This window comes from Scyliorhinus torazame, chromosome 3, assembly GCF_047496885.1.
Source record: "Scyliorhinus torazame isolate Kashiwa2021f chromosome 3, sScyTor2.1, whole genome shotgun sequence".
In the NCBI taxonomy this organism is placed as follows: domain Eukaryota; kingdom Metazoa; phylum Chordata; class Chondrichthyes; order Carcharhiniformes; family Scyliorhinidae; genus Scyliorhinus; species Scyliorhinus torazame.
In genome coordinates this window covers 229,534,987-229,556,174 of record NC_092709.1, presented here as the reverse complement: position 1 = coordinate 229,556,174, position 21,188 = coordinate 229,534,987, and the positions used below count along the sequence as shown (strand labels likewise).

General features: G+C 44.9%; 1 protein-coding gene across 1 annotated transcript in view; it reads right to left on the bottom strand.

The window, feature by feature from the left end:
* ercc8 (excision repair cross-complementation group 8) overlaps positions 1 to 21,188 on the bottom strand; it is a 96,344-nt gene that overhangs the window by 69,801 nt on the left and 5,355 nt on the right. The window contains exons 2-4 of the mRNA XM_072496977.1: positions 8,107 to 8,202; positions 2,394 to 2,495; positions 2,167 to 2,290 (exon numbers count right to left, since the gene is read on the bottom strand). Of these exons, the coding sequence (XP_072353078.1) occupies positions 2,167 to 2,290; positions 2,394 to 2,495; positions 8,107 to 8,202 (322 nt within the window). The remainder of the gene's footprint in view (positions 1 to 2,166; positions 2,291 to 2,393; positions 2,496 to 8,106; positions 8,203 to 21,188) is intronic.

Here is a 21,188-nt window from a genome sequence, read left to right as displayed (position 1 = left end):
CCTGGAATCCACCCCCCATCCCCATCCCCACCCCGCACGATCCACATCTAGCTCTTTTGCTCCCCCCATATTACTTCCGAGAGTCAGCTGATTTCTGCTGACCCCGGCTTCCCCCGCCTTCCCGTTGATCTCCCCGTGTGGGAGTCTCTCCTCCTCCTTGCCTTCCTCCATCCCGCCCCCCCCCCCTCCTTTTGGCGCGGAAAAAGCCTGCGCTTTCCTGAACCAGCCCCGCCCCCTGTGGCGCAGCTCCTGTTGCAGCCATTATCCCAGCTCCCTCATCCCCGAGTCTCACCTCCCTCCAGCACCGACGCCCACATTCCCCATCATCATCATCTCGTCTACAGAAAAGAAAAAAAGGGACATTTTAGGAATTTGAACCAGAACTCTACCCACATCCCCATCCATCATCCCACCCATGAATTATTCTTTACCCATATTTACAACCCCATATACAACCAACATCTTCCCCCACAACCACATCCCCTCAGTTCGAGTCCAGTTTTTCCGTCTGAATAAAGGTCCAAGCCTCTTCTGGCGTTTCAAAATAATGGTGTCGGTCCCGATAAGTGACCCACAGTCGCGCAGGCTGCAGCATGCCGAACCTGACTCATTTTTTATGCAGCACTGCCTTGGCCCGATTGAAGCCAGCTCTCCTCCTTGCCATGTCCACGCTCCAATCCTGGTAAACTCAGATCACCGCGTTCTCCCATCTACTGCTCCGCACCTTCTTGGCCCATCTCAGCACACTTTCTTTGTGAGCGAAGCGATGGAACCTTGCCACTATCGCCCTTGACGGCTCATCAGCCTTGGGTCTCCTCGCCAGGACCCGGTGAGCCCCTTCCAGCTCCAGGGGGATCGGAGAGGCCTCCGCTCCCATCAGCGCATGGAGCATCGTACTCACATACGCCCCGGCATCAGCTCCCTCCACTCCTTCGGGAAGACCCAGAATCCAGAGGTTCTTCCTCCTCGACCTGTTCTCCAGGACCTCCTTTAACAACACTTACACGTTCTACAAGAGAGATTTATACAGTACTCAATTCGGCAATAGATTTGAAGTTTAATTTAGTTTACTGTTTGATCAATCGTAATTCAGTGCAAAAGAATTGGGAGGCAAGGCAGTGAAGCAACCAACTGGAATCGAACTTTATGGATTCATTACCACAGTATGTTCCCGATCATAGTGTGCCCTTATTAAAAGGTAGATGAAAGCATCCCTGCTGTGGGAAAGAAGATTGAAGGGAATAAAGAGAGAGCTGTGAACAACCTTCGGCTGCTCTTGCATATTTTCTGTAGCTGGCTTATCAGCTATAAAGACAGAGGCCTATAATGACGCATATTATCTATTCGATTTGTTGAGGAATGGTGTGGGCCGAGAAAACAAAACTGCTAGTTTGTTTTGTACTCTGTACATTTCCGACATTTTCCCCCATTCCTCCTTCATCACCCAACATGCAAAAGCTTTCAGCAGGAGTCATATGGTAACAGTGAAAAATAAGAATTGTACTAATTATTCTTCCTAGATCAATTACAGCACCACACCAACCGTCGCTACCACAAGACGAACTAGCACAGAACATAGGACAACTTTTAGTTCTTACTGATCTTTACAGTTCAGTACCACATCGGGCAGGATGTTTACACACTCAAGCAGGATATTTGCTCACTAACCCATTGGAGGAGCTTTGCCTGTAAATTTCTGTACGTAAAATACACAAAGGATAACAAATCCATTCCGTTCATGTCTTGAAGATCACCTTTCTGGTATTGCTTTTCTAAGAATCATCCTGCCTCATTGACTCTGATATGCAAGCTCTAGATTTACAATTAAATAAAAAAGACACAAAACTATCTTTCCTGATCGCTATCCAGTGATCCTGCTTGGTGCATACGTGTTGACATTGGAAGCGGACAAGATCAGGATGAGCAGTGATATCTTTCAAAGTTAAATAGTCTCCCTGATTATTCCAAAAAGTGTAATAAAGATATCAGCGACCTGTTGGCAACCATGGAACCTTACCCGAGTATAATTAGTGGTTTTAGGAAAGGGTGAAAAATAAAAGTTTGTTCAAACAGTGTCCTTTATATTATTTATATCCAAACAAATAGAAAATAGAGGCAGCATTTGAAAACAGTTCTATTAAATATATGAACATTATTTGTACTTACCAGTAGCCTGTTTGTGTCCCATATTTTCAAAGTTTTATCAAATGAGCTTGATGTAAACATACCAGTGTCACAAGGGTACCACTGAACAGTCTCCACACTATATTTGTGAACATGGCCATGGGACCTTTCAAAACATTATATACATATTTTTTTTAAAGTCAGCAGTTAAGTTTGAAATGATAAGCATAGTACTGTATTAATAAAATAATGAATTAGACTGTTCTTACCTGCCCACTGTACAGATTGCCTTACAGGTATACTGCTGTCTTTTAGTGGCATTCTCCAAATCATATATTGCAATGACGCCATCTGATCCCCCGGACAGCATGCTAATTGAAGCATAAATATGACTCAATGAGGACAATCACTCGTAATGTACTTGTTCTACAACTGGACAAAAGCTAATTCAAAGATTCAATAAAATTATTATACAATGGTTACAGCACATAAAGTGGCCATTCAGCCCATCATGCCTGGTCTTTGCAAGGGCAACTCAGTTAACGCTACTCTCCTGCCTTTCCCCCACAGCCGAATGTCACGGCACACATACTTTATGCCAAATAATGATTTTTATTCCACAATCTGGAAAATCGAACTGAACTTTTAAAAACAGAGACTTTTTAAAAACACAGTCCAAAAGCGGGACTTGAGTTCAGAACAAAGATGGTTACCCAATTTACATCACTGCACTCGCCACATCACAACCCACTGAGATGGAGAGACTGCATCTGCACAAGACCCAGTGGTCTCAGGAAAATATGAGTGAGCCACAGTTCGGGCCCCCCTTAGCAAGAAAGACATCAAGGCCCTAGGCAATCAACAAGGGGTTAGAAAACATGAACTCATCAAGCTACAATGAGAATACGCTAAAACCAGTCACTTGAACAATGGGACACCAGACATGACCTGGCACTGATCCCCACTCTCTGCCCTCATCACCCCTTTCCACAGGAAAAAAGCCACAACAGCACTCCTGCAACCTACTGCTCATCTTTAACCTCCCTTTCCCATCAACATTTTTGAAAAAGTGCTGTCTCTACCAAATCCAAGCAAAATCTTCCCACCATTCCCTGTATGATTTATTCAAATCAGGTTTCCTCCTCTGCCACAGTACTGCAATTACCGTTATCAAAATCACAAATGACATTCTATGCGACTGGAAGCAATCCCTCCTCATCCTTCTTGATTTGTCTGCAACTACAACATCCTTCTCGTTCAACACCTCTCCACCATTATCCAGGTGGGTGGAACTCCCCTGCCTGGTTCCATTCTTAGCTGCTGAGTCTTAGCCAGAAGATAGTCTGTAATGGCTTCTCTTCTACAGCTGCACCATTACGATTGGAATCCCCCAAGGATCTATCCTTGGCCCCCTCCCTTTTTCTCATCTACGTTTCCCATTGATAACATAATCTGAAAAGGCATCAGGTTTGCATGTACACCATCACCTTTTGACTCCTCCACTGTCCCTGCTTGCTTGATTTACATTCAGTGTTGTGTCAGGAACACTCCACCCTTGTAAAAATACCCCTTACCAAGGATCCACTTCCAGGATTTAAATTTTGCAGGTATTAGAAATAAGACACTGCTTAAACATAGGAATTAGGAGCAAACGTAGGCAATTCAGACCTTTGAGCCTGCTCCACCATTCAATCAGATCATGGTTGATCTCTTCCTGATCTCACAGACTCCCTGCCTGTTCCCCATATCCCTTCAACCCGTTTTTAAAATCAGAAATATATCTACCTCTCTCTTGAAACCATTTATTGATTCGGACTCTACTGCACTCTGGGGCAGCGAGTTCCACACATTCACCACCCTCTGCAAAAAGTAGTGTCTCCTCATCGCGGTTCTAAATCTACCGCCTCTCAACCTATATCTGTGACCTTTTGTTCTAGATTACCACACAAGGGAAAACATTTGGTCTACATTTACTTTATCAGTCCCTTTTAGTATTTTATATACCTCAATCAGATCCCCTTTCATCCTTCTAAACTCCAGAAAGTACAAGCCCCAACTGTTTAATCTCTCCTCAAACATCAACCCATCATACCCATTAAAGTAAGTTTCATTCATGTGGTTCTGTATTTGAAAGGGTTAACGACTTCAGTTTGGTTCAAATGCAGGATTTAATGTAAGACTAGGTTGTTGCTTAGCAACCAAGGCCACCCCTAGGTTAGAAAGTGCATTTGAGTTTAGTTTTAAGCTGGATCCAGAAGAAGCTGGACAGGACAAAGGAGCTGCAGGGAGAAGACGTCCTAAAAAAATAAAAGCCCAGAAACCAGTGCTGGGACACAAAGTACATTTCAGGAAGAGTTAAAAGAGCAACAAACAAGAAGTTGAAAAAGGTCCTGTTGATTGAAGTTAAAATAAAAAGCAGAGAAAGTGCTCTGACTTAAAGAGACGGCTACAAGAACCAGGTATAAAGTAAGAAGCCCAACATCGGAGGTGAACCAAAAGTTTGGTGACATCTTAATATGGCCTGCAAAGCAGTGGTGTTTTGCTAGCGTGGCTGCGTAGCTGAGAGATTGTATGGAAGCTTGAATGCAGGTGGCAATCCAAGGCAGAGAAATGCTGAAAGGAAAAATTTAAATCCTGGAAGTGGATCCTTGGTAAGGCGTGTTTTTACAAGAATGGAGTTTGAAAGCACTTGTATGGGAGCCAGAGTTCCAGTGAGACCAGATGGCTCACAGTATAACAAGCATCTGGGGGGATTGGATGGGAAATCCGCAGAAACTGTTTTGGGTGGCATCTGCCACTTGGTTTCAGAGAGTTGATCAGTTGGTTTATATGGACTGTGTACTTACCAAGAACATTAAAGTATGAGATGTATTTTGTAACTTGTGTTATCCTTAAAATTCTGAGTATATCTGTGAAGATATGGGTGGGATGAAGGAGCATTGTGTCATAACAAATCTTTTCATGTTTAATAAATGTTTTTTTTTTGGTCAAAAGTTAATTGGCAGTCCTGCGACTCTGTTCATCCACCTCTCTAAACAAAGATTGAAAGCTGCAGTCCAGTGGGCCAAGGTTTCATTCTGGAACCTGACTGCCCAGTAGTATCAGCTGGGATCATTCAGTTGGACAAGAAGAAAACTGTTCCAACTAAATATTGCAAAACAAAACCCATTTTCTTTGGGTTCGGCCACAAACTCTGCTCCCTGACCATTGTTTCCACCCTCAGGTTGCGTTGCATTATTTACAACCTTAGTGTTATGTATTTGACTCCAAGATGACCATCCGAACATATCAGCTCCATCACCAAGACGGCCTACTTCCATCTCCACTGCATTGCTGGTCTCTGACCCTGCTCCTGTTGCTGAAACACTCAGCCATGACTTTGCTACCTCTCGACTTGAAAATTCCAATACTCCTGTCTGGCCTCCCATACTCTATCCGTTGTAAACTTTAGGTCATCCAAAACGCTGTTGCGTGTGTCCTGAAATGCATCAAGGCCCATTCACATATTGTCTGTGTTTGGTGACCTACACTGAGAATTAGAGGACACCAACTTAAGGTGAATGGCCAAATAAGCAAATGCAACATGAGGATTTTTAAAAACGTAGCGAGCAGTTAGGATTTAGAACACACTGCCCATGAATGTAGTAGAGGTAGATTTAATTATGGTTTTCAAAGGGGAATTGGATAATTACCTGAAGAGAAACAAAATTGAAGGCCTATGGGGAAAGGGCCTGGCTTAGTTGTTCTTGTATGGGCATGGTGGGCTGAAATCATTCTATAATCTGTCCTGACATCTTGTTCTTGGTTCAATGTTAAACCTTTTTATTGATGCTGCCCACGGCAAGCACTTTGGGACATTTTGCTACGTTAAAGGTCCGATAAAAATGCAAGTTGTTGTGAATTAGGAATGATGTGGCGATGCCGGCGTTGGACTGGGGTGAGCACAGTAAGAAGTCTTACAACACCAGGTTAAAGTCCAACAGGTTTGTTTCGAATCACTAGCTTTCGGAGCACAGCTCCTTCCTCAGGTGACTGAAGAGATGGGTTCCAGAAATATATATAGACAAAGTCAAAGATGCAAGACGATACTTTGAATGAGAATCTTTGCAGGTAATTAAGTCTTTACAGGTCCAGGCGGAGCTACTGGAGAGAGGGATAATCACAGGTTAAAGAGGTGTGAATTGTCTCAAGCCAAGATAGTTGGTAGGATTTGCAAGCCCAGGCCAGAGGGTGGGGGGGTGAATGAAATGCAACATAAATCCAAGGTCCCAGTTGAGGCCGTACGCCGTACTCATCTGTGCGGAACTTGGCTATAAGTTTCCGCTTGGCGATTCTGCATTGTCTCTAGTCCTGAAGGCCACCTTGGAGAATGCTTACCCGAAGATCAGAGGCTGAATGCCCTTGACTGCTGAAGTGTTCCCCAACTGGAAGAGAACATTCCTACCCGGCGATTGTCACGCAATCTCCGTTCATCCGTTGTCGCAGCGTCTGCATGGTCTCGCCAATATACCACGCTTTGGGACTCTTATCCTGCAGCGTACGAGGTATACAATGTTGGCCGAATCGGACGAGTATGTACCACGTACCTGGTGGATGGTGTTCTCACGTGTAATGGTGGTACCCATGTCGATGATCTGGCACGTCTTGCAGAGATTGCCATGGCAGGATTGTGTAGTGTCATGGTCGCTGTTCTGAAGGCTGGGTAGTTTGCTGCAAACAATGGTTTGTTTGAGGTTGCGCGGTTGTTTGAAGGCAAGTAGTGAAGGTGTGGGGATGACCTTGGCAAGATGTTCGTCTTCATCGATGACGTGTTCAAGGCTGTGAAGAAGATGTCGTAGTTTCTCCGCTCCAGGAAAGTACTGGACGACGAAGGGCACAACTCTTGTCAGTTGTGTCCCGTGTTTGTCTTCTGAGGAGGTCGGTGCAGTTTTATGCTGTGGTGCGTTGGAACTGTTGATCGATGAGTCAAGCACCATAGCCCGTTCGTACGAGGGCATCTTTCAGCGTCTGTAGATATCTGTTAAGCTCCTCCTCGCCTGAGCAGATCCTGTGTATACGGAGGGCTTGTCCATGGGGGATGGCTTCTTTAATGTGTTTAGGGTGGAAGCTGGAGAAGTGGAGCATCGTGAGGTTACCATGGGCTTGCGTTAAAGCGAAGTGCTGAGGTGACCATCCTTGATGGAGATGAGTGTGTCCAAGAATGCAACCGATTCTTGAGAGTAGTCCATGGTGAGTCTAATGGTGGGATGGAACTTATTGATGTCATCGTGCAGTCGTTTCAGTGATTCTTCACCATGGGTCCAAAGGAATAAAAGGTCATTGATGTATCTGGTGTATGACGGCGGTTGAAGTTCCTGTGTGGTGAGGAGGTCTTGTTCAAACTTGTGCATGAAGGTGTTGGTATATCGAGGTGTGAATTTGGTCCCCATGGCTGTTCCGTGTGTCTGGATGAAGAACTTTGTTGTCGAAGATGAAGACGTTGTGACCCAGAATGAAGCGAACGAATTGCAGAATTGCGTCTGGAGATTGGCAATTGTCGTTGTTGAGTACCGAGGCTGTTGCAGCAATGCCGTCGTCATTGCCGTCGTCCTGCAGCGTACGAGGTAGACAACGTTGGCCAAGTCGTACGTTGTGTACCTCAAAAGCTGCAGGAAAGGATGTCCCAAAGTATGGCACATTGGCGAGACCATGCAGATGCTGTGACAATGGATGAATGGACATCGCGCAACAATCACCAGGCAGGAATGTTCCCTTCCAGTCAGGGAACACTTCAGCAGTCAAGGGCATTCAGCCTCTGATCTTCAGGTAAGCATTCTCCAAGGCTAGTGATTTGAAACAAACCTGTTGGAATTTAACCTGGCGTTGTAAGAATTCTTACTGTGAATCAGAAAGTACAGGTTAAGTCCTACTAGACCATAGCAGGGATTATAGACATATGTTTCTATACACTTAACAACGTAGCAGATAGGTCGATATACTTACTACTTTCCCTCAACAGGATCAATGTCAAGTGTATTAACTCCACTTCCATGGATTCTCTGCACATCCCGGTCTTTGTTTAACTCTAGGTTTAACACCCTGGATATCAAAATAAAATAAATATATATTCAGATGTTATTTTCACAAAACACAAAACAGAGTTCTTTTATAAATTTGAAAAGAAAACCGTAGGGCCTCAGAAAACTGTTCTTGAGCAGCCGGCAGTCTCTTAGGCCAGGAGCATACTTGCAGATCTCTCAGGACTACAGCTGCACTATTTCCACACTGCTCCCAATCCCGGCGCAATGCTAGGGAATGGGCCAGGCATAGTTGAAGCAAGGAAAATAAAGGTCACTTCTCTCCTTCCAGATGCAGCAAACGTCAAGCATTTTAACTCCTGTTCACACCACCACTGCTCCGCACCCCCACAATAAAACTGCGCATAACAGTCTTAATATTCAAAATTCTAATATGTAGCAATAAAATTGATAATTTCCCTAACGCCTTACGTGGTTTGGTGTCAAACGTTTTTTGTTTGATTATGCTTCTCGTAAGCACTAGGGATGTTGTAATATGTTAAACACATCACATAAATTCAAGTTTCAGTCATTGACAGAAAAAAAAAATGAAATGGTTCACAAACACAGTTGAAGATTGACAGGGAAGAGCTTTGGGAATATGGTTCCAAAGAGAAAAGGGCAGACTGTCTGAAAGATTGGGCACCAACATGAGAAGCGAAACTCTCAGTCAACCAGAGTTTAGGCAACTGGAAGAGATCCCTCACATGGGCTGGGATATTAACAATGAGTATACGGATGTTGATACTTTGTAAGATAAGGAATAAGTGGTGCTTGGCAAAGACATGGATAACATGCCTGGTGTTTTTCAGCAACCGGAGGAGTTTTGCATATAAATCTACAATAATGGAAATTTGTGACTGGCAAGAGACTTTGGCAATGATGGCACTCAGTAAAGGGAATGGTAGCATAGTGGTAATGTTACTGGACTGGTAACCCAGATTATCCGGAGACAGAATTTCAAATCGTATCACAGCTGGTAGGAATTTATTCTTTGTGTTAAAAGTTCATCAGTGAACTCCTGTGAATTTGTTTCGTAACGTCCCTCTATGGTTGAAAAAAAAAATTAGATATATCAAATCTGACTTGTCCAGCAGTAACATTAGCTGGGATCGTAACATTAACTGAACTATGTTCTCGCAAACTACTCAAGTTGTACCAAACAACTACAAACAAATCAAAAAGGAATAAAACTGGATAGACCACTGGCATTGTCGTAGCCAGCCGAAACAACAACGGTAAACCATGCTAAGTCAACCCTGCATAACAACTAGGAGCAGGAGTAGGCCACCTGGCCCCTTGAGCGTGCTCTGCCATTCAATAAGATCATGGCTGATCTTTTTGTGGACTGATAGAAATTGACGTTTCTAGTCAGCTATAACCATGAGAATAAGGGAAGATGATAGAGGTAAAAGGGTTAAATGAGAACTCATTAAGAATAATTAACTATAATTATATTAAGCAACAATAGCTGGGAATCCACTAATGGTTAATCCAGATCATACATTTTAATTTAACATCTGCAAGTTGCTTGAGGCTGCAAGGTCAGTGACGTCAACTAGCTAAAAGGCCCCATTGTACGGTAAGAACTGGTGCTGCTGTCCAAGAACGTGTAGTCCCGTTTCTATGGTAACAGACAGTCTAGGGCGATAATGTCTTAACGAAAACTGTGTTTTTCTAATTAATGTTAGATGCAGGTGTGGATAATTTGGAAAATTGCCAAGCGATGTAATGGGAAATTTGCACCAATACATTTAAATATATATATCTCTTAAATTGATGGACAGACATTTTGGCCGAATTCAGTAAATTATAAATTAGTTAAAGCCAATCAGAAGTAAAAAGAAGACTAGACCTTAAGATAATGATCTCCTTAAGAATCACTTACCGGGATGGAAAAACTCATCCCGGGATCACCCCATCTATATTTCTGAAACGTATTTCCGTTGCTGCTTGCTTTTGCTAATCACCATCTTTCTTTTGTTTAAATTACTTAGTTATTTTATCCTGTGTATTATGATTTGAGGAATTACTACGATCTGTAATTGAATGAAAACTCAACTACTGTATTCACTAAAGACAATCAATCTGACTAGCTTGCTGCAGGGCTAATTGGAAACTTCCTAAATTTTGTATTTAAAATAGGTTTACCAGTGACACAGCTGACAAATAAAATGCAAGTGGACTTTGCCAAAAAGCACAGACTTGACCTCTGTTATTTGGGAACTGAGAAAGTGAAACTTCACACAGTCAACCGAGGCTGGATTTGAACTCGAGTCCCTGGAGCTGTGAGGCAGCAGTGCTAGCCAGTGAGCCACCGTGGCAACCCCATGGTGCCTTTTTCTTCCTTATGCCAATTGAGCTGTTCTTATATGCTGTAAATCGCTACCTCCTGTGTTTGTCCCCTAATTGATAAGAGTAAGTATGACTGAAATTTTTTTTTTAAGGAGTACCCAATTCTTTTTTTTTTACAATTAAGGCGCAATTTAGCCTGGCCAATTCCACCTACCCAGCGCATCTTTTTGGGTTCTGGGAGTAAGACCCACCCACGCAGACACAGGAGAATGTGCAAACTTCACACGGACAGTGACCTGGGGCCGGGATCAAACCTGGGCCTTCGGCACCATGAGGTATCAGAGCTAACCACTGCGCCACCATGCTGCCCCCAAGAGTAGGTATGATGTGTCCTCTCCATTTGATATCAAGGGTGAAGTTTTTTTTTGAACAATTAAGCTTTCAAAAATGGAAAAGAATCATGAAAATAAGGAGTGCATTCACTGGTGAAAAATTATAAATAATCTGCCAGCACAAGTTGCAATAATTCAGTTTCCCCATGTGACAAATGTAAGATTTTAGATACATCGGATTTCCAACATTTGGCAATTGAAGGGTTAAAAGCCTGGGTTAGAGTGTGTTTGATTGCAGTAGTCACGTTTTTAAAAGAATCTTGTTTTTGCAAGACCAGAAAGCTTTTAGGAACCAGGGGTGGACTTGACCATTGTAAAAGCCTGGGCTAATGCACTGAAGTTTGACTAAGGGGAATCCGTGTGTATTCAGTTTTTTTTCAGCTTGGGGAGATGTTGTCATTGCTGGATGGAGCTAAGGTATTCAGACATTTGAGAAAGCTTATGAGTTGAGTTCTGATACGACTACCCCTTTAGACCACAAATAAAATCTGCTCTCACAGTAGGATAGTTAAAAAAAAATTAATAGTATTTAAAGCAGTGCTGATTGTCTGATTACAAGGGGGAACCTGAAATAAACCAGTCGAAACAGCTTTTTGAAGACATCCAGCCAGAGTCTGCAGCGGTTCTAACAGGGGCCAAATCTGTTCTGGAAAGCAAGTATTACTCTGTGTCATTGGGATGTAGGATGGATAGAGTGCTGTATGTTTTTCCTTCCTTGTTGTCTAATTGGGAATAAACACAGTAATTAAGGGTATTGTATTTACTTTATGAGTAGTACTGTTAGGTAATTTGGACATTCTGAATTTTCCCTCTGGGTACCCAAACAGGTCCCGGAATGTGGCTTTTCACAGTAACTTCATTGCAGTACGATTGTAAGCCTACTTCTGACAATAATGATTATTATTAGTAGTATTGTTCAAGAGGTAATTATAAGCTATTTTCTGCTGCGATGTTAAAGCGTTTGATATTGTGTTAATAATAAAGTTGTTTTAAAAAACTAAATCTCTATTTCTTCGTGCAATAACCCCTGGAGCGAAGTCTTCTTTCCGCACAGTCTTACAAAATAAACAAATTTTCGGGGTTTTGGTTCAGTATCCTATCCACTGTTGGGATTTGGTCTGGCATTGTAATAGAGGCAGCTTCACAATAAATAAATTCATATTGGGACTGGAAGTGGTGTCATTTGAAATGGATCTGTTAAAGTAGAACCGACGCAAATAACTTCTCTCCCTGAAATTAATTTATTTCCTTTGTAATGTTTCTGATTTTCCAGCAGGTGGCCTTCAAACTCTTATTAAATCATCTCAACCTCCCAAACTATAGACTCAAACCCTTTCAACAGTTACATACAGATATTTTGGCAGTGACAGTCTATCAACACAGTAAAAGTACCGCAGTCCAAAATTTTGCACAATGTCATTTCAGTGCGACAGTAACCAGAGACTTCTACCAATTATGTATAAAATTAATCATTTGACCTTTTCTGATCTTGAACTTTGGAAAGAATAAAATATCATATTCAGGCCCACACCTCTATACTTTCATGTAGATGTCAACTGGTTTTCCACCCATTCAACTTAGAGAAGTTTGCTTCCCGCTCTGATAATTTGAGTGGCTCCAGTGGCGCAATTGTTTAGCGCGCGGTGCTGATACAGCTCTGATCATTTGCACCATGGTAGTTCCCAGCAACATGTAATTGCATGCTAGCCCTTTGTCATATTATTCTTCTGAATTTTTCTACCTGTGTAAGTGAAGGTTGCTGAGAGAATTTACAGGAAGTGTCTTAATTTGGATAGGTTTATTGATTTTAGAAATACAAAATATAAATTGAAGTATCTTAATTTGGATAGGTTTACTGATTTTAGAAATACAAAATATAAATTTAAAATTGTTAGATTTTAACAGTAAAGAAACAATAATTTGTTATTGTTGGAGGACAGTTCAATGCTCACCACTGCCAGCAACTCAGGTTGAGACGTCTGCTCCTCCCAAGGTTTTTGACATTAATCTTTTTGAATAGAGTAATTTGTCTATCACCACATACATTAAGGGTTCAAAAGGATGCGCGCCAATTACTGGGAATGATATTGGATATTAAAACAAGAATCAGTGTTATCCATGGCGTGTTGGAAGAAAACAATAAAATTAACAAGACTCCTTAGTGGCTGAGCAGTCAGGCTTTCTCAGCCATATCGACTGGGAAGGCGTCAGGTATGAACTGAAACCTGTGATGAGGTGGCTGATTTCAGCTAGGGCATGAGTAGGTGGCCCACAATAAACCTCAGTGAACCAGATCTACGGAAGAAAACTTTCTCCTGATTGGTATCCATCAGTCTCTGCTGGAAGTATGGCTGTGCGTGAAAAGCATAACAGAATTCAAGTGATTTTAGGTAGTCTTCCTGCCAACTCCATAAATAGCTCTTTGTCTTGATTAGAATGTATTTTCATGTAGATTTTTGCAAATTCATCAGATCTGATTTGGAATCAATTAACAGTTTGTGATCAGTCAAAAATTAATCAACTTAAAAAAAGGTTAAAATTCAACAACACAGGAGTCCAATTGCCTTATCGTGGCTATGCCAACTCGGTGAAGGTGTTATTCAATTAGTTCTAGACCCCTGCTCTTTTTTGCAGCCTTGTAAATTTTTTCTCCTTCAACAATATTCATCCCAGACCCCTACCACAGCTTCTGTTGAATCTACTTCCAAGTGCATGAGGAATATACTTTATAAAGAGTTGCAGTGGAAGAGTGGGAATTGGATGGAATCTGTAGCAATACAGAATAGTTACAAAAATGCAATAAAAGTAGTTAAATGGTTTAAAAATTGTTTTACATAGTTATTATAGAAGTTCAAAGTATACTCGGGGGCTTGATAGAATAGTTATAATAGGTAATGTAAATCATGATGTAAAGTGACAGGTAGGTTCACTAACACTTGCTTGAGCTTCTGATTCTTCCAGAGTCCCATTGGCTAGCTCTATCTGATGCTGTAGAACTTTGTCAGGTGTCTCACATTGACAACATGCTGCACATCCAGAGGCCCATCTGCCCCTTGTTTCAGCGATGCCAGGAAACTCCTCCTCTGGTACATGCTGAATTGAGCCTCCATCAATACTGTTATCTTCTGAATTCAGCACGTGGAAGAACTGTAATTGCTTCAAGGCATGAAGATTTGTTCGCACGACTTCTGCTCAGGAACGAGAGAGTGATGAGACTGAAGACTGAACTTGCGGACTGGCTTGAACAGTGTGGCTCAGGCCATTTTCAATAAATATGCCAGTAGTGGCCATTGGGCACTTCTCCTGTGATCAGGACCACCGGGGGAACGCTGTGACCGATCGCTCCACTACCCTCCTGACACCCGACTGGGTTACGACCCGCACATTGAAAAACCCTGCTTTGAAAAGTGAGTCTGGGGAATTAATAATGGAAAACAAAACAGATGACAGATGGATTGAACAAATATTTTGCGTTGGTCTTCATGAAAGAGGATACAACATCCTAGAAATAGCTACAAATCAGGAAATTGAAGGAAGGGAGGAAATCACTAGGGGAGCAGTAGTTAGCAAATGATTGGAACTATAGGTTGACAATTCCTGGCTTCTGACGAATTTCATCCTAGGGTCTGAAAATAAGTGGCTGGTGAGATAGTTAATGCGCTGGTTTTAATTTTCCACAATGTGAAGTTGAGGTTAAAATCAGAGTAGCCATGATCTTATTGAATGGCGGAGTAGGCTTGACGTACCGTGTGACCTATTGCCCCTCCTAAGTTGTATGTCCATATGGAAATTGGTGGCCCCTCATTTTGAAACTCTGCCCCTTAGTTTGCGATCCCCCGCTGAGGAGAAACATTCTTTCAGCATCCATCTTATCAAATTGCCTCAGGATCTTAAATGTTTCAACAAAACTATCTCTCATTCTTCAAAATTCCAATCTGTACAGGGCCAACCTGCTGAACCATTCTTCATAAGGCAACCCCTCCATCCCAGGAATCAATTTAGTGAACCTTTCCAGAATTCCTTCCAGTGCAAATTCCTTTTTAAGTCAGGAGACCAAAATTGTACACAGCGCTTTGAGTGTAGTCCCAGCAACAGAAGGCAAGACTTCTCGACTTCTATATTCCATCCCACTTACAAAAAAGACCAACATTCCATTTGCTTTCCTAATCACTTGCTGTATCTACATGCTAACCTTTTGTGCTTCATGTACAGGGACACCCAGATTGCCCTGTACCTCAGCATTCTACAGTGTCTCTCTCCATTTAAATAATATCCTGCTTTTCTATTCCTCCCAAAGTGTACAACCAAACATTTTCCCTACATTTTTCAGGTTGATGACCGTCCATCACAACTGGGCAAAGTTAGAGATGTGCGTGTTTTTAAGCAAGTACACAGGCCAAAAAAGGAAGGGGGTTGTGGCGGAGGAGAAGAAAGAACAGAAGAGAGCTGCGATAGGGTGAAACTGGAAGGCAAATCAGATTAATCGCAGAGGGGCGATGGCGCAAGACAAAAAGGGATGATCATGGTTACAAAGTAAAGAAATAACATTTTACAGAAGAAATGTTATGACCTTCAGACTCAATACTTAATTCAACAATTTCAGATCAGAAGCTCTACTCCCTCTTTTTTGGTTTTGGACAACAGTCGGTGTTGACTCTGTTATTTTTAAAAAATAAATGTTTTACTAAAGTTTTTCCAATGAGCGTTTTTACATAACAAAAATATGTAATAAAAAATAACAATCAACATATCCCAAAGCTTACAGTGAAACTACTTACACAACAGAAATTGTTTTGTTTAAACAGAACAAGGTGGGTTTTGTCTCCATGCCCAACTCACATTATATCAACAGTACCGCCCCCCCCCCCCCCCCCCCCCGCTGCTGCTGCAGACACTTACTGCTCCCCTAGAAAGTCAAGGAAAGGTTGCCACTGCCGGGAGAACCCCATCAAGGACCCTCTCAAGGCGAACTTTATTCGCGCCAGGCTGAGGAACCCCGCCATGTCACCAACCCAGGTCTCCACACTCGGGGGTTTTGAGTCCCTCCATATTAACAAAATCCGTCTCCGGGCTACCAGGAAGGCAAAGGCCAGTACCTCGGCCTCTTTCGCTTCCTGCACTCCCGGATCCTCCGACACCCCAAATATCGCTACTGTTGGACTCGCTTTCACCCAAGTGTCCAAAATCCTAGACATCACCCTCGCAAACCCCTGCCAGAATTCTTTAAGCGCCGGACATGTCCAAAACATATGGGCATGATTCGCCGGACTCCCTGCACACCTCGGGCACCTGTCCTCCACCCCAAAAAACTTGCTCATTCTTGCCGCCGTTATATGCGCCTGATGCACCACCTTAAACTGAATTAAACTTGGCCTGGCACATGATGAGGGGGAGTTCACCCTGCCCAGGGCGTCAGCCCACAGACCCTCATCCAGCTCCTCCTCCCACTTGCCCTTCAACTCCTCCACCTGCTGCAGCTCCTGATATATGTCCGACACCTTCCCCTCCCCTACCCAGATGCCAGACACTACCCTGTCCTGGATCCTACGCGGGGGCAGCAGCGGAAATGTCCCCACCTGCTTTCTAAGAAAGTCCCGAACCTGGAGGTACCCGAACGCATTCCCCGGGGGTAGGCTGAACTTCTCCTCCAGTGCCTGCATGCTAGGGAAAGTCCCGTCTTTAAACAGGTTCCCCATCCTCCTAATACCTGCCCTATACCAGCCTTGGTATCCCCCATCCAACCTACCCGGAGCAAATCTGTGGTTATTCCGTATCGGGGTCCACAGCGAGGCCCCCTCCTCTCCCCTGTGTCTCCTCCACTGCCCCCAGATCCTCAATGCCGTCGTCACCACCGGGCTAGTGGTGTATTGCGCCGGCGAGAACGGTAGCGGAGCCGTAACAAGTGCCCCTAGACTGGTGCCTCTACACAACGCCGCCTCCAACCGCCCCCATGCCGCCCCCTCCTCCATCATCCATTTCCTGATTATGGCTACATTGGCCGCCCAGTAATAACCGCAGTAGTTCGGCTGAGCCAGACCCCCCCACCCCCACCCCCCGGCTACGCTCCAAGAATACCCTTTTGACTTGGGGGTTTTATTCACCCACACAAATCCCATAATAATCCTACTCACCTGCTTGAAAAAGGACTTGTGAATGAAAATGGGGAGGCACTGAAATACGAAGAGGAACCTGGGGAGAACCATCATCTTCACAGTCTGCACCCATCCTGCCAAGGAAAGCGGGAGCATATCCCACCTTTTAAACTCTCCCTCCATCTGCTCCACTAGCCGGGTTAAGTTGAGCCTGTGCAGGGCATCCCAGTTCCTGGCCACTTGTATCCCCAAGTACCGAAAGCTCCTCTCCACTATCCTGAGCAGGAGCTCCCTCAGTCTCTCCTCCTGGCCCCTACCGTGGACCACAAACAGCTCACTCTTCCCCACGTTCAACTTATACCCCGATAACATCCCAAAGTCCCCCAGGATCCGCATGACCTCCCCCATCCCCTCTAACGGGTCCGAAATATACAACAGCAGGTCATCCGCGTAGAGGGAGACCCGGTGCTCCTCCCCTCCGCGCACTAGTCCCCTCCAATCCCCTGAAGTCCTGAGCGCAATGGCCAATGGCTCGATTGCCAGGGCAAACAGCAACGGGGACAGGGGACACCCCTGTCTCGTTCCCCGTTGCAGCCTGAAATATTCCAACCTTAGCCGGTTTGTGGACACTCGCTACAGGGGCCTGATACAGCAGCTTGACCCACCTTATAAATCCCTCCCCAAATCCAAACCTGCCTAGCGCCTCCCACAGATACTCCCACTCCACCCTGCCAAAGGCCTTCTCCACGTCCATCGCAGCCACCACCTCCACCAACCCCCCCCCCCCACCCCTCCGAGGGCATCATGATAATATTCAGGAGCCTCCTCACATTAGTGTTCAGCTGCCTGCCCTTAACAAAACCCGTTTGGTCCTCCCCAATCACTCCCGGGACACAGTCCTCTATTCTGGTGGCCAGAAGTTTTGCCAACATCTTGGCATCCACGTTCAGGAGTGATATCGGCCTGTAGGACCCACACTGAAGTGGATCCTTCTCCTTCTTCAGGATAAGCGAGATCAATGTCTGCGACATTGTCGGAGGGAGGATCCCGTTCTCCTTTGCCTCATTGAAGGTTCTCATCAGGAGCGGGCTCAGCAGCTCCGAGAACTTCTTATAAAATTCTACGGGGAAGCCATCCGGCCCGGGGCCGTGCCCATCTGCATGCCTGCCAGCCCTCTGACTACCTCCTCCAACCCAATCGGGGCCCCCAGTCCCTGCACCCGCTCTGCCTCCACCCTTGGGAACCTCAACCGGTCCATGAACCGCCTCATCCCTTCCCCCTCCCCGGGGGGGGGGGGGGGATTTCCGACTTGTATAACCTTCCATAGAACTCCCTGAAGACTTCATTGACCCTCTCTGGGCTCAGCACCATGTTGCCTTCCCTATCCCACACTCCCCCAATCTCTCTGGCTGTCTCCCTCCTGCGCAGCTGGTGCGCCAGCATCCTACTCGCCTTCTCCCCATACTCATAAACTGCCCCCTTCGCTTCCCTCAGCTGCGCCCCCGCCTTCCCCGTGGACAGCAGGTCAAACTCCACCTGTAATTTCCGGCGCTCGTTCAACAGCCCCCCCTCTGGGGCCTCCGCGTAGCTGGAGTATCTCTCCCACCAGTCTCTCCCTCCCCGCCCTCTCCTTCTTCTCTCTATGGGACCTAATGGAGATTAACTCTCCCCTAATGACCGCCTTCAGAGCCTCCCAAACCACTGCCAACGTCACCTCTCCTGTGTCATTGGCTCCCACATAATTCTCAATACTGCTCCTTATCCGCCCGCACACCTCTTCGTCTGCCAGCAGCCCCACATCCAGTTGCCAGAGAGGGCGCTGACCCCGTTCCGCCCCCAGTCGCAGGTCCACCCAGTGCGGGGCATGGTCCGAGACCGCAATGGCCGAGTATTCTACCCCCTCCACCCTCGGAATTAATGCCCTACTCAACACAAAGAAGTCTATTCGTGAATAGACTCTATGGACATGGGAGAAAAGGAAAACTCCTTCGTCCTTGGCCGCGTAAACCTCCAGGGGCCCCCATCTGGCCCATGAACTCCCACAAGGCCCTGGCCGCCACCAGCCTCTTTCCCATTCTGGACTTGTAACGATCCAAGCTCGGATCCAAGACTTATCTCCAAGTCCGGGATCCTATCCAACACGCGCCTCATGAAGTCCGCATCGTCCCAGTTCAGGGCATATACATTCACTAACACCACCCGGGCCCCCTGCAGCTGGCCACTCACCATTATACACCTGCCCCCCTTATCCGCCACGATGCTCCCCGCCTCAAATGCCACTTGTAGACTGGGAGCAAAGACTTCATGGTGAAGCAGTTGAGGAACAGTGGAGAACCTTCCGAGCGATCTTTCAGTGTTCAGAAAAGGTTCATACCGACAAAAAAGAAAGACGGTAGAAAGGGGAAAAATCGACTGCGGATATCTAAGGAGGTGAGGGAGAGTATCAAATTGAAGGAAAAAACATACAAAGTGGCAAAAATTAGTGGGAGACTAGAGGACTGGGAAGTCTTTAGGGGACAACAGAAAGCTACTAAAAAAGCCATAAAGAAGAGTAAGGTAGACTATGAAAGTAAACTGGCTCAGAACATAAAAGCAGATAGTAAAAGCTTCTACAAATATATAAGACAAAAAAGAGTGGCTAAGGTAAATATTGGTCCTTTGGAAGATGAGAAGGGAGATTTAATAATAGGAAACGGGGAAATGGCTGAGGAGCTGAACAGGTTTTTTGGGTCAGTCTTCACAGTGGAGGACACAAATAACATGCCAGTGACTGATGGAAATAAAGATATGATAGGTGAGGACCTTGAGATGATTGTAATCACTAAGGAGGCAGTATTGGGCAAGCTAATGGGGCTAAAGGTAGACAAGTCTCCTGGCCCTGATGGGATGCATCCCAGAGTGTTAAAAGAGATGGCTAGGGAAATTGTAAACGCACTAGTGATAATTTATCAAAATTCACTAGACTCTGGGGTGGTCCCAGAGGATTGGAAAGTAGCAAACGTGACACCACTGTTTAAAAAAGGAGGTCGGCAGAAAGCGGGTAATTATAGGCCGGTAAGCTTAACTTCGGTTGTAGGGAAAATGCTGGAATCTATCATTAAGGAGGAAATAGCGGGGCACCTGGAGGGAAATTGTCCCATTGGGCAGACGCAGCATGGGTTCACAAAGGGTAGGTCGTGTCTGACAAATTTGGTAGAATTCCTTGAGGACGTTACCAGTGCAGTAGATAACGGGGAGCCAATGGATGTGGTATATCTGGATTTCCAGAAAGCTTTTGACAAGGTGCCACACAAAAATTTGCTGCATAAACTAAAGATGCATGGCATTGAGGGTAAAGTGGTAGCATGGGTAGAGGATTGGTTAACTAACAGAAAGCAGAGAGTGGGGATAAATGGGTGTTTCTCTGGTTGGCAACATGTAACTAGTGGGGTCCCTCAAGGATCAGTGTTGGGCCTGCAGTTGTTCACAATTTACATAGACGATTTGGAGTTGGGGACCAAGTGCAATGTGTCAAAGTTTGCAGACGACACTAAGATGAGTGGTAAAGCAAAAAGGGCAGAGGATACCGGAAGTCTGCAGAAGGATTTGGATAGGTTAGGTAAATGGGCTAGGGTCTGGCAGATGGAATTCAATGTTGCCAAGTGTGAGGCTATCCATTTTGGGAGGAATAACAGCAGAATAGATTATTATTTAAACGGTAAGATGTTAAAACATGCTGCTGTGCAGAGGGACCTGGGTGCTGGTGCACAAGTCGCAAAAAGTTGGTGTGCAGGTGTAACAGGTGATTAAGAAGGCTAATTGAGTTTTGTCTTTTATTGCTAGAGGGATGAAGTTCAAGACTAGTGAGGTTATGCTGCAATTGTATAGGGTGTTGGTGAGGCCGCATCTGGAGTATTGTGTTCAGTTTTGGTCTCCTTACCTGAGAAAGGACATATTGGCACTGGAGGGAGTGCAGAGGAGATTCACTAGGTTGATCCCAGAGTTGAGGGGATTAGATTATGACGAGAGGTTGAGTAGACTGGGACTGTACTCATTGGAGTTTAGAAGGATGCGGGGGGATCTTATTGAGACATATAAAATTATGAAGGGAATAGATAGGATAGATGCGGGCAGGTTGTTTCCACTGGTCGGGGAAAGCAGAACTAGGGGGCATAGCCTCAAAATAAGGGGAGGTAGATTTAGGACGGAGTGTAGAGGGAACTTCTTCACGCAAAGGGTTGTGAATCTCT